We start from the raw sequence: 13,887 nt of genomic DNA on the forward strand, positions 1-13,887 counted from the left end.
CTCAGTGATTGTACGTTGCGGTACACAGAGGTGATTATATATGACAGAATTACTCCAAGTTAACTGCTTCCACTGTTAACCATTACACACATTATTTGCACAGTAAACTGCTTGGTTTAAGTTAACATGCTTTGCATCACATGTGCAGCATGGTAGAAACGTGCACACAAGCAACTAAAGCATCTCTGCTAATGACTAGTAATTCGTTAAGCTGATGAACCCCTACAGCTTATAGTCATCTGTTCATAATCTTATCTTCATCCATAGCTCATGATTGTCTTGCTTCAGTCTTCTTCACCATGAAAAAATTAAAAAACCATTAAAACCCACCTATTTTAATTAAAAAAAACCCCCAACTTATCAGTCACAACTCCTTACAGTGTTAGAAATTAATAATTCTGTAAGTAACAAAGGATTAGCATACCAGTTTCTGCTGGTTTTAATTCCTTGCAGCAACTCTCAATACGTCATACACTTTTAAGAATCAACAGCAATGTTATCATCTGCTACTGCAGACCTACAATTTGTACCTACAGCAGTAGAAATTGTACCAGAATGCACATAAAACAGAAGTATGGGGAAATCTACAAAAGAAATAAAAAAGATACAAATTCAATCTCTGATGCCTCATGACTTGCCAGTGTTATATGGGAAGAAAGACATACAGACACTAGTTTAATGTATTTTCAAAACTATGTATCCCTGATGCATTGATTAGAAACAGGACAAGAGGTTTTCACGCAGGAGAGTCTGAAGACGGGCATAGGGAGAAACAGGAGTAACAAATGCAGCTTGCAGTGAGGACCAAGTAGATTCAACAAGAATCCATGGCTACAGAATTCCTTCCCCACTAAAACAGAAGCAATATTTGCAAACATTATTCATTGTTTTGACGCTGAAAAGTTAATCCTCATTTTACTGCATTTAACAACAAAAACATAGTAAACACAAGGAGGCAAAGAAAGGAATAAAAGAAATGGCAAGCTAGTCATTCTGTGCTTCAGCTTGCATCCCCCTCCAAGGGGTAACCAGCATCCCCGTGTTCCCAGACAGGACAGAGGCTCTGGGTGAGAGGCGAGACAAGAGAGCCAGCGTGTTAACTGTGACACTAAACACTTAAAGACGGGTTCAGATTGGTTACTGAGATTGTAGGGACTCGGCTATGCCTTGATTAAGGACAACAACAAACATCACCAGGGTGTATTGTAACACTGTGGAAAACGTAGCTGTACCTGCATTACCTGAGCAGTGATAAATCTGTTGTCCATGGTGCCAAGTTTCAAGAGGCATTACTGAAGATGAGCTGTAGATGACTTTTAAATTTCAAACTGGCAGCGGGTCCCAAGAATATTCACAATCCCCGCTACACTGGGTGGAGTAGTTAAATGAAAAGGTTTGGACAGCCATGTGAACTTTGGCCCAGCTCAAGAAAAGCAGGAGGAAAGAACCATCATCCCAGTCAAATTTCCAAATACTTAGAAGTTCAATTATCTCTGCTGAATAAATTCAGCAATTTAAGTTGCTCCTAAGCAGCAAGGGACTGAGCTGAATGGAGAGCTGAGTTGATTTAAAGCTAATTTGTTTCAGAAAGTTGTGAAATTGCTTTTGAGTTCAGTGCCTGCAGCCATTTCTGTAAAGTGATACTAGAAAGATTAAAGTTTTATGTGACAAGTCCCCAACAAGTTCAGCAAATGCTCAGTGTTTAATAACACACCTTCAGCCATCCTAGGTTCCTTTACTTGGTCTGGGAGGTGTGGTTTATTTATTTCTGCAAGATACTCAAAGCAAAGCCCAAGGTACTCTGCAGAATTCCTCCTTTGAGTCACAGTTTCCATGAGTGGTTGAAAGGTTGGGTAACTTTACAAATTATATGGGATAAACACAGAGGAGCTACTAAGTATAGTATACCATGTTATCTCTGCGACTTGGCTGCCCATTAGGAACATCCTAATTTTATGTAAAGCAAAACCCAGACTAACCAAACTTTACTTTCCACAAATTGGACTGCACCCTCCCATCTTTTCTACCCAGGTCTCATTCTGTGTCAGCAGCATTTAAATAAGCAAATTAGATGCCTCCTCAGACAGCCAGATAATGGAGTTACAAGCTCATCCTCTACTCGCATGAGGAAGATTATACCCCTTTGGATCAGCCTCTTGCAGACTTACTTACCTGGAAGGCAGTAGGAACAGACAAAAAGGGAACATGCTAACCAAGGCCCCTTCAAGCAGCTTACTTGTTCTGCATGGGTCTAGGAGTCCAGAGGTAATTAAAAACCATTACAGTTATTAAGCTTATTCAAAGTTAACAATGATTGTATCCCATGATTATAACCATCACTTTATAAAAGTTGATATCATTGTTTTTAAAAGTTAGGGGAATTGAGACACAGAAGGCTGAAGAAATTTGCTTAAGGTCACGCAACCAGAGGATACAAGGAATAGAACCTGAGTCATTTATTTAAAGAAAGATTTAACTCTGGGAGTACCGGGGGGGGTGGGGGGTGGGGGGGCAGGGAAAGCTGGAGGTGAGTAATTTGTTTTCCAATTTGAAATTCTTATTCCGCTTCTCACTTTCAATGACTATAAACTTCCCCATATACAAATTATTAAACTATGACCAGCAGGCTACATTATAACAGATGTATAGGACAAATCTACTTTTTGAGTCACGAATCAACTCATCATTTATCCAAAATAACAGACACAAATGGCTCTCACACCTGCCTACAGCTAGAGTAAAAACACTTCCACATTGAAGGAAAACAAAAATAATTTAAAAAAACCAACCCACACCAAAAAATTAAATAACCTGAATAGAATATGCTGTTAGCAAAGAGCAGTTAGTGAGAGGAACACTGTGAAAAATGCCATATCGGATGTCTTCCTAAAACCAGTTATGAGGCCCTCACCACCTGGATTAACCAGTCTAACTCAGCTCTGAAGCAAACCTTGCTATTTTAAATTAAAACTAGTCTCAGGCCTCAAATAATGTTTGAATATTAGTCTGTAGTGTCATCGTACAGGTTTTTAAATGGACTTTATTTACATCATATTCATTCGGACACCACACCGTTTGAACTAAATATTACCTTTCCTTCTCCTCCCAGCCAAAACGTTGACATGCTAAAACACTGCTCTCCCCCACTGCAGTGCATGTTTGCACAGGCACATCAACAGTGCTATACCATTTGGAGGGGAAACTAAAAGCTGGAATCTTTTCACACCTCATCGACTCCCTACTAAAAACTGAATTCTTCCTGCTAATGTGACTGAAAACATTAGCTTTTTCCAGATTTCACCATCTTGCTTGTTTTGTTTGGGTTTTTGTTTTGGTTGTTTAGTTTGTTTGGGGGTTTTGGGGTTGTTTCATTGCTTTTGAGTAGTCTTACTTTCACAGGTTTGTACCGCAACTGTCACCGCACAGCTGACTTACGTCATTAGAGTCAAAATACAACAGAAGTAAATATCGCTATTATGTCAAGAGACAAGCATCCCAGGGTCACTCACTGTCTCTCCCTGTCATTATTCCCTGTGTCAGAAAATGGGGAATAGCAGATAATGCAGCCAGAGGGAGGACAACAAAAAAGAGAGAATTTGAATGTGTTTCCTGTTCTAAGCTGTCTGTAGTTACCAATTTTGTTCTCATGGAAGGGACAAACTGTCCACCCCTCTTAAACCTCAGAGATTACCTTTCAGTTACATGTAGGGACAAAGTCTCTTCACAAGTTTTAACTGTTTGTCCAAAAGGTTCCGTTAAGCATTAAAGCTTTGTACTTCAAACTAAACAGTGCACTACAGTATATGTTCCAGTTTGGTATAAATAAGCATGGATTACCTTATATAAACGATTCTAAAATTCTTAGCTGCTTTACAGTACCAATAGCTCTGACAGCAGCCAGACCTGGAGAATGGACATGTTCCCTCTCTGTTAGACTGATCTGAGACTTCAGTAATGACCTGCATGGCTGCTGTACTACTGTCTGCGCTCACTGATAAACACACAACATTGTTTTTAATCTACAGGAAAAAATATTAATTAATCCTGCTATAAGATTAAATTAGACAAGTAATTAATGCAGAAAAATACTCTTCAGGAGCAACAGTCTTTATCCATTATTTTAATAACAGAGTATCAGTGAAATATTTGCTGTATTTGACTTTTTGCTGCTACTTCTGGACCAGCAAGTTTCCAGCCCATCTTTTTCTCTTCTAGTCTTATGATTTAGCGAAAGGAAAATTCTCCCAACCTATTATAAAATTTACTTTGAAACTGAATATTTAATATCTGAATTTGTAAATTTGACCCCACTTAACTTAGATAAATGATAACTTCTGTTTACAATTATACCATTATTAAATAGGTACTATTCCTATCAGATTTTTTTGGTAGTAGTTTAAATATAAACAATTTAACAAATAAACCACATTAAGGATCTTCTTGACTATACTTAGCTTTTCCTTGGCTCTTCCTGAAACACAGAAGATCAGAGATTTAATAATCTTGCCATATATTCCCCCTAATAAAATGCATTTTATTTTAAAATTAAGCAATGCTAAAATCTAACAAGATGTGTATTATGAGTGCTTCACTGTATGTGGACTCATTAACCTTAGTTAAATGAATAGAACAACCCAAAATTTAACCATGACCACAGTCTACTTGCAAAGTTCTCTAGTGAAGTTTTGATAACTTATTCCTGTCACTTCAAAATTTCCCTTTTAGCACCCTATGTAATTCTCATTTCATGAGTGAAATTTCTTTTAAAAACATGTTTTATAGAATTTCCATTTTCTAGCCAGTAAGATTTTCTCATACATTTTGTGAAAATAATTACTGTAATCCTTTTCGCTAAGAAAACAGTGAAGTGAAATCTACCCTAGAAAGACATACACCCTAATGTTTATATTTGGTGATTAACTTTCTTGACAATTAAGCTGCTACCTGTAGAAGCAAAAATCAATATTTTATTTCTTCTGCAGAGCTGTATTGGCTACTTTGCAATCTCCATATGTTTGCACATAATTATTCTTGAAGGCAAACTAAATCAACTAACATTTGTAGTTGCTCAGTCCCTTTGCAAAACATATTATGCACTTAGGATGAATTCAGTGTAAATCATCATCCTAGCCACACAATTAAATACTATAAGCTTCCTTAACCCTCAGCTCAGACTTTCCTAATCTCTAAAAGAAAGCAATGCCAGATGGCCAAGAACAACAGCTAAGAATCAGAGGGCCACAGAGAAATACCTGAAGCTCTTAGTGATATGGTGGAGAAACACCTTCTGTTTCAACTTACTGCTGGGCCCCACTTAGATCAACTTGCTCACACAAGAACCTTCCATGTTAACTAATACACATGCTACTAATTTTAAAAACTGTATTTTGTTGTCATGAATCTAATTCACAAACAGTGAATTCTTGCTGGGCAGAAACAACGCACCACCTCTTTATTGTAGTTATCACAGTGACAGTATGTTTGCTACGTAACGACAGAAAGAATCCACTAACCACTGTACTTCTCCATCACCTTCAAATATACACGTGTATACACATATACGTATATATATTAAAATATAAGCCATATAAAAATAATGTGTATAATATATAATATACATATATAATTGGTCTTCAAATACATATGAGCTGGCTGCCAGGCTGAAGGAGTAGTAGACCTGACTGCCCCATGCGGGACAGATTAGGTCCCAGCCTGTGTCAAGAAGCAAATAATGGAAAAAGATTCCTCTTTTTCTATAGAAGAACATCCTTCTTTAGGCCAACGCTGAGAATCATTCAAGACAATAATAGTGCCCAGCATTCTGGGATGCCAAAGGACACCACCAGTCTTCGTTTTCAGAGGAAGCGTCTCAGAAACACCATTTTACTATGGCAGAACAACACTTCCCATGAGATGGGCTTTCCGCTACCGCAGGCTCAGAACAATGCAGCTTTGTGGCAAGCAAGCTGGTCAGCCACATTGCCTATTGCAGCTGTACAGCTGCTAGACTGGCACCTGTTTAAAGACTCCTTGAAACACAGTTTTTCCACCTTTATTTCCAGTTGCCTAAATCAGTTCCTGTATAAAAAAAAAACAAACCACAAACCCCCAAAACCAACCCCCACCCCCACCCCCCCCGAAAATGCTTCTTGCCTTTGTCAGAAGGTAACAGTTTGGAAGTGGTCTCCTCGCCTCTGAACACCAAGGAGTCTCATTCTGCTTTGAATTACAGGTTCAGAAAATTTCATGCTTAAAAATTCTTCTCTTTTTAAAAATAAGTCACCTTGCATTACAAAAGATGACAGTCACTGCTCAAGAGCAAGCCACAACTTCGTGGCTTTGGACTTGGGTTTCTTAACAGAAATTCAGAGAGAAGCAATGAGAACAGGCAAACCTGGGAATGGGAAAAATGGGTTAAGAAGAAAGACAGGACTGAAATAGCAGGGAGTGCTTCAGGACAAGGTAGGAGCGGAGGGCACTGGCAGAGCTGTGTGGGGAGCCCAGGGCTGAGCTAGCAGGAGGGTTCAGGGCAGGAGTGAGAGATACTGCAAGTGCACAGTGTCAGCAAGGAGCACACACAGAGCCAAACATCCAAAACCTGTCAGACAGCCATAGGAGAACTAATGTAGATTCCAGGTACAAAGCCAGAGGCAGCAAACTACAGAACACACGTCCGTAGTATGCTTCATTCTAGCTTGCGTTTCCATGAGTAAAAAGAGATGATAATAATATGCATTTGAATGGCTCAAAATGATTAAATAGCCTGGTTAAAAAAACATAAGAATCTAGCAAGACTGCAGTCCTCTGGAAGGATGCATGGGAATATCAAGACGGGCTTACAAAATTGAATATAAGCTAACTAAAGAAGAAAGGGGGACTTCTGAACAACTTAAACCAGGCTGGTGGACCAAATTTCTGTTGTAAACTGCTTTGACAAGTACCTGACATCTTGCATTTAGCATTTTTCTATAATCTCTCAGATTCACCATTCTAGAGTATAATTTTCATTCCGTATAGCCTGGTTCATACAAAAAGCATTTTTAGACAGAGATGTGGTGACAAAGTTTAATAACAGAAAGAAAAGTGGTATAAGCCTCACAACAAAAGACATGGTGGGGAGGGTGTAAAGGGGATTAAAAGGTGAGAGTTGAAGAAGCACAGGGCACTAGAGAAGTGTTCCAGATGGTAAGCTAGTTTTAACCTAAGAAGCAATGTGTTTGTATAAAGGTCCAGTGGGAGCAGAGCAGAGAGAGATGAGCACACAGATGAAGGCTGAAATATTTTTACGAGTTCAAGGAATAGAAAAAATGGACTCTGAAGGTCTGATGCAGAGTCAAGAAAATTGCTGTTTGGGAAGGAGATAAAAGCAAAGAAAGACATTGCATCTACAGACCTGAGGGGTAAGACATACCTAATGACTGATGATAGAGGACATGAGTAACGGTATCAGAAAAAAGCTGTTCCAAAACTAACCACAACATAAAGCATATGAAAAAAATACTTCCAAGGTGTCAAAGTAATGCAGCATTGGGTCAAATAGCCAATTTGATATAAATCTGGTGTGTTCAAAGTAATTTATTCCAGAAATAGTTAAGGCAACTTTCTGGTAGGGTTTGTGTAGAGAAATGAAGAAAAAAATAAAAAAAATAAATCAAAAATTACAAGTGAACTTTGATCAGATGTTCTTCAGTGTCCAGTTCTACCTTTCTATTTAAGATGCCCACAAGTTCAGTTATTGTAGCATTTCAGTCTATTACTGATAAAAGCTCACTGTTGCATGAGTGGTTCAACACTGTACCAAATCTCCCATTAACTCTTGCTCTTAAAGGTTATTTCAGTAAGTGGGTCAAGATAAACAGAGAAGCTGCTAGTAAGGCTCCTAGTGTGAACAATGATATCTCTACTCCAGAGGCAGCTATCAGAACTAGACTGTTAATGCCTCTTTTTCCAAAATAAATCCAGGGATGGTGTTTTCATTTGTTTGTGAAGCATACTGTATATTTCTGGATCACAACCATGAATGATTTGGTTCATGTGCCCAAGCTTTGCAACCATCCAGAAAGCTGTGACCTTTGATTTCAAACTAAGCAAACCGATTCATATTGGGCTACATTCATGCATACTCAGTATTTCAATTAGTCTGTGATTTCCTCAACAATACTGTTCGCTCAAGGATGCCTAGCTGCCAGATGACTTAACTTTTCCTTCTTCCCTTGTACGTGACAATACTTTGCCCAAAGTAGCCATTACGCTTTTAACTTGCTTGCTGAGGCATTGTTACGACTCCTCATGCCTCTTGGCTGACGAAGGAAAATCAATTTTGGTCCCTCAGAAGCAAGTGCAAGTCTCCAACTTCACACACCAATGTGGACAACTGCAGCTGAAACTGAATCCAGATTGACCATTCTAGTCATTTCACATTTATGCTGATACCTTAAGAGGCTAGAACACAGACGAGTTATTGTTTTTAATTGGAGAAATGGGACAGAACTTCCTTCAAATGAAAAAGCAGTTTGTCAAATGAAGTTTACAAAAAGTAAATGAGATTTATGGTGACAATGAGAATGTACTTCAAATTTAAATTAACCTGCAGCTTAATGCAATATGAGGTATTACAACAGAATGCAAAAATCCTGCCACTGCAGGATTTTAATGCTACAACAATTCTGCTCTTCCTTAAAGGGCAACAATTCTGCCCTTTCTTAGATAACCCAGTTCAAAACACATATTAGAACAGCAAGTTTGAGGAATTAGTAGCCAAACTACAGTAACCAGGTAGTAATATATAGAAAGCATGTACATTTTCCCAATAGACACAAGTTTAACATTGAAAATATTCCAAGCAGGTACGAGAGGGAGGGAGGGGAGGGGAGAACTTACTGTACTGCTTCAAAGATGCACTATACACATAATGCAGCAGTACAGGATACGCTAACAAATGAAGGCAACTGAAAAGGCAGTACTCACCCAAAATATTAAATTGAAAAGGAACATCATGTATTTCAAACAACACAGGCAGCCTCTTGCCATGTTGCACTTCTTAAATTCTAAAAGGAAAACAAAGGATAGATCCAGGTAAAAGACCACGTATTTGCTGCCTTTGGGTGCACTGTATTTGTCACTTTTTACGCCAGTCCCAGTCCCAACGCCGGTCCCGGTTCCGACCCCAGTGTGGCTCTGTGTGCGTGATCCAGTTGTACCATAGAAAGCTCCAGCAGTAAAACCTCGACCAAATTGCCTCCCTGAGGTAGAAGGTTTAGCAAAATCTGAGTCTTTGCTATCCAAAGATGGACTCCGGTGAATTGAAGAATCCTCACTACTTGACTTCTCCATGATCTCTCTTTTCACAGTTGTCAGATTTAATGTATAGCATCTCTCAGCATTAAATACAGTGCCTTGCAAATGCCACAGTACGATAAGAGCTGTCTGTGTTTTGCTTCTCTTTTTCTTCGTACATAAATCAGATAATGACTGCAGAATTTATTCACTGCATTGTTGCTGGTTTTATTTTTTTATAGCAATGTAGGCTGTACTCTGTCTATCTGTAGCATGGATTTATACATTAATATCCCATGCAAGAGCATATTCATGATTTATCTCGATGAATCAGTTATGCAGAACTTCGATTTTTATTCAAAACAGCCAGAAGCTCTCTCTCTCCACTCCTAGTCTACAGCCCTCTCATCTATAGGCAGCAGATGGTCCTTGCATCCATTTCCAAAAAGCTTCTGCAGTACACCTGGGAGACTCTCCTCGAGCCGGAGCACTTTCCTTGCTCTCAGCTTCCCTCTCTGTGTCTCTCTGACTCTCTCTCACATGCTGTCTTTTTTCTTTCCACCCATTTGCAGTATCTCATTCAGTAACCAGCTATCGGAGCGCACTCTGTGTTTCACTGCTGTTGCCGTGAAATCATCAGCAACTGCAACCACTGGGCATTTCCCACAGAAATCCCTGACCTAACTATCGAGTAATAAATCCACCCTGCTGCTCGCCCCTCCCCTCTGCTTTCCATCGGGCCAGTTAGCAGAAGCCTTCTCCCCCAGGGCACGCCTCCATGACATAATATCTTTAATAGGATTAGAATTACTCTTGACTATACAAGTGCACAACAGAAAATCTCTTTAAATGTCAAGTACTGTTTAGCTGTTTATGAGCTAGAACTGTGAGGTAGTGATACTCCTTTAATGCAATAAAATACTGGAAAAGTATGGATTAGATAGACAGGTGCTAACCTCTCCCTACTCATTAAATTTACAGTGACTTACATTTTTTTTCTGCCTTAAACGAATGCCGCCATGGGACAAGGAACTGGAATAGACTAGCGCCCAGCATACACTGAATAGGCACATGTCTCAGTTATACATGCACATAATGTGACGCCATCACCTGTGATATAATTAACCATAACCAGAAAAGCAGAGCTGCTGTCTCTTACGGGGTCATCAATCTATTCTTAAAACTCTTGAAATGCAAGGATATCTGAACCTCCAGCTATTGACACTCTATTTAACTAGTATGTCAGAGTTGTTCTTATGTAGGGCAATAAGCCATCTTACATCGCAGGTAATCTGTGAACCAGAAACACTGACCCAAATGCCACTTTTCTTTTCCAGACAGCAGCGCAACACGCCTGCTAGGACTCAGAGAGGGGGCATGACCACGCACGTGTGACTGTGCCTGTGTGTGCAAGTGCCTGGAGGGGAGGAAGAGAAATACTTCGGGTCACGCCTGGTGCTTCCAAATTTGTCATCTTGTCATAAGCATAAGAGCAGCGCACTGATGGTGCAAAGTGATACAGCAGATTTAAAATGCAGGTTTTTACTTTCTTTTTGTAAAGAAAGAAACCATATTAGGAGGCCACTATGAAAGAGGTACAGCTACCAGGAAAAGCAAAAATTATGCACAATTTTCAGCTGATCCTTTCACATGCACATTATTATGCACTGTTAATTATTTCATCAGCTATCTTTGAGAAAAGATAATATAACATTTATTCAATCTTAGGTATCTATGTCCAAAAGCCCCTTAAAATTCTGTAACTTTTTATGTAGCAACATCAGAATCAACACCCTGAACCAGTGCTGTACCTTTCTTGACAGGCTTTTTCTGAGAAAAGATCCCTCCACCATAAAGTACTTCATGCTACAAAATACCCCGTATTTGTACGTGTAATATCTTTCTCTTACCTCTTCTGCTCTAGAATAACATTTTGACAACCGGCAGGCCCAAGCCTATATCAACACTGACTATCCACTTTGCTTTCCAAAAGTCATTTCAGAAATACCTGCATCAAATACGCCCATCAGAAAGGCGACTGCAAGATGACCACTCAGCAGTACGTATGATAGCAGAAAACGCTCCACACAAAACACCCAAGTAAAAAAAGATAAATTAGCAGTGACCAAAGTAGACTGGAGCCTTTCTACACAACTCTATGGTGCACATACAAACTTCAACGTGAGCAGTCATCAAGAACCAACCTTCTCAGAAAAAAACATGGAAGAGACTTGTAGGCCATGGCCAGGTACCTGCCTCGGACACCGGAGCCTGCAGGGTAAGTCACATTCAAACAAAAGATAAATGTCTTGAGTATGGTTTTAGAAGTCTGAAAAAATTCTTCTGTTTAAAATTCACTCACTGGCAGTGTAAAGTTGTGCCATTGCAATCCTACGCTGCAGCTAGATACTTTCAGTGGTTTTTACTTGTCACACAAAACGGAGCTCTCAGCCAAAAAATTATGAGAATGTACAAGTATTTTAAAGCATTTTTTCCTGTTGCACCCATTGGTTTGCCATAAAATTTACGCTGATGTAGACTAGCTTCAGAAAAAAAAAAAAAGAAAAAAAAAAGAATGCTGTGCACTTGTGAAAACTAATGCAATATAAATATTTTCCTTAGCTTCCCATATGAAGTTACATGACAATTATAATTAATCTGCCCTCCTCAAGGTTAAAAAACTGAAAGAATATTTGGTAATAAACAAAAGTCTCCACTAATCCAGTCAGAGTTTGTAAATAGTAGAAACATTTCTATTGGTGGTTAAAAAAAAAAAAGGCAACACAACTGTCCCTTTAAGCTTTTTTTTCCCAAGTTTTCATTATTAGACCTTACTGAAGTTTTGCAGTTTTCTATTCTTGCTTTCAAATACTACAAAAGATTAGTTTTCTTTACCATTACCTGCATCTTCCATTAAGAGTTCTCCATCACTGTTTATACTTCAGAACGAACCACCAAAGACACACGTAGAGCCAATAGCCAGCTTCAAAATCCAAACCTGAGCAATAAGCACTAGGGCAAACACGGTTCCAGATCAGCCTCCCCTCCTGCTGTGTGCAAAGGGAACATATGACCCTCTTATGGTTTTGCTGTTGCCACGAGGGAGACTTTACAAGCTTCAGCAACCTTCCGCCGCTTGAATTTGCGGCCACGGAGCAGCTTTACGGATTAGATGCCACTTCCTCCTGCTGGAACTCTAACTCAGTATTTATGTATCTCAGTTAATAAATCACACAGAACTGCTTATTTGCTGAAAAAATAAGCAGTGAAAGAGCTGTAACCAGTTCATCCAGCTGCGTTTTGACTAGCCACTGCACTTAACCCTGCCTCTGATTGAGGCTTCAGCGGTACGTGTTGCTGCAAGGCTATTCGGTGGTCCCACTGGACAGTGTACCTCAGCATGGGAGCAAACACGTTTTGCTTCTCTACAGATCTCACCTCTGTTAAGTAATTAGGGCATGAAAAACATTCAAAAGCTCACTCTGTACTTCATTAATCTTTGATTACTGAATCACAGAATTTTGTTGCTGAGAGATGTCTCCGCATCAAGAAAATAATTTCAGTCCCACACACAAATGCCTGGGACAAGGCAATGAACATCAATCAGTCCATTGCATCTAAACGGCTCAGCGAAGTATTAAGGGTAAGGATTTAGGCTACTTTCAGACACCAGGTATGAAAATGGATGTCACAATAGGTGTAGCAGGAAAATGGAAAGGAAGGGTATTAGTAATAAGGCCCAGACAACATAGGCTGGTTCGCCTGCTGAAACTGATTTACTTGGCTCCCTCCTGGGAACAGTCCACCATAGTCCTCAAAATACAGATCCCAACAACTTCAGTTTTTATTGGAAGTCACAAAATATTTAATATTTTTTCTCAGACCTTAGTTTCGTATCACCAGAACTTCTGTGCCAATTATGCCCAGCTACAGGGCTCCTGAACCCTTCTGTTTCTGCCCTCTTCAGCTGTTTCTGCACAACTGGCTTGTGGAACCACGCCGCAAAATAGAGCAAAAGCTGACCAAGTTTATACACATATTTATAACCATGTATTTATAAAGACATAATACGGATATAAAAATGTTTCAGCAGTATATAAAGATTACACTTATTTTTCCCCTTGTAAAAGTTCCAAATCCATTTTACAAGACATTCCCCTTAAATGATCTTGCTGATCCAGTGAGAGGGAGAGGGACTACAATAGGCAAGAACAGGAACAAACACTGAAGGCTGAGCAAAACTATCTTACGCTTTTGTTATGGTCCCCCATGATTCCTGAATATGAAATATGAAACTCTAGGGGTTTTTAAAAAGGGGAAATAAAAACTCCAGTCACCACAATATACAAGCCATTTTACAACTTATTCTACATTTTACCTTGCAATTTCTATTATGTAGGACAGTGTTACTGTCACAATTTTAAATATAGGGAACTCAAGGACCAAGACATTTGCTGAGGATGAACAAGAGATTGCTGGCAGAGAAGCAAACTGAACCTGTGCCTCACATGGCCTCAGCAAGTACACTAACCATTCCACCATTCTCAAATTAATTATTTTTAGAAATCCTGAGTTTTAGTAACCCTGCCACGTGACTTCAGAAACAATACT

General features: G+C 39.3%; 1 protein-coding gene across 3 annotated transcripts in view; it reads right to left on the reverse strand.

Moving 5' to 3' along the window:
- TSPAN9 (tetraspanin 9) overlaps window positions 1-13,887 on the reverse strand; it is a 185,180-nt gene that overhangs the window by 89,700 nt on the left and 81,593 nt on the right. For 2 of the 3 annotated variants that reach the window (XM_075051547.1, XM_075051546.1), the window contains one exon: window positions 8,968-9,047. In XM_075051547.1, the coding sequence (XP_074907648.1) occupies window positions 8,968-9,030 (63 nt within the window). In that variant the 5' untranslated portion in view covers window positions 9,031-9,047. Of the gene's footprint in view, window positions 1-8,967; window positions 9,908-13,887 lie in introns of those variants that run through there. The other variant, XM_075051545.1, reaches the window with a different exon arrangement.

Source organism: Buteo buteo, chromosome 19 (assembly GCF_964188355.1).
Source record: "Buteo buteo chromosome 19, bButBut1.hap1.1, whole genome shotgun sequence".
Classification (NCBI taxonomy): Eukaryota; Metazoa; Chordata; class Aves; order Accipitriformes; family Accipitridae; genus Buteo; species Buteo buteo.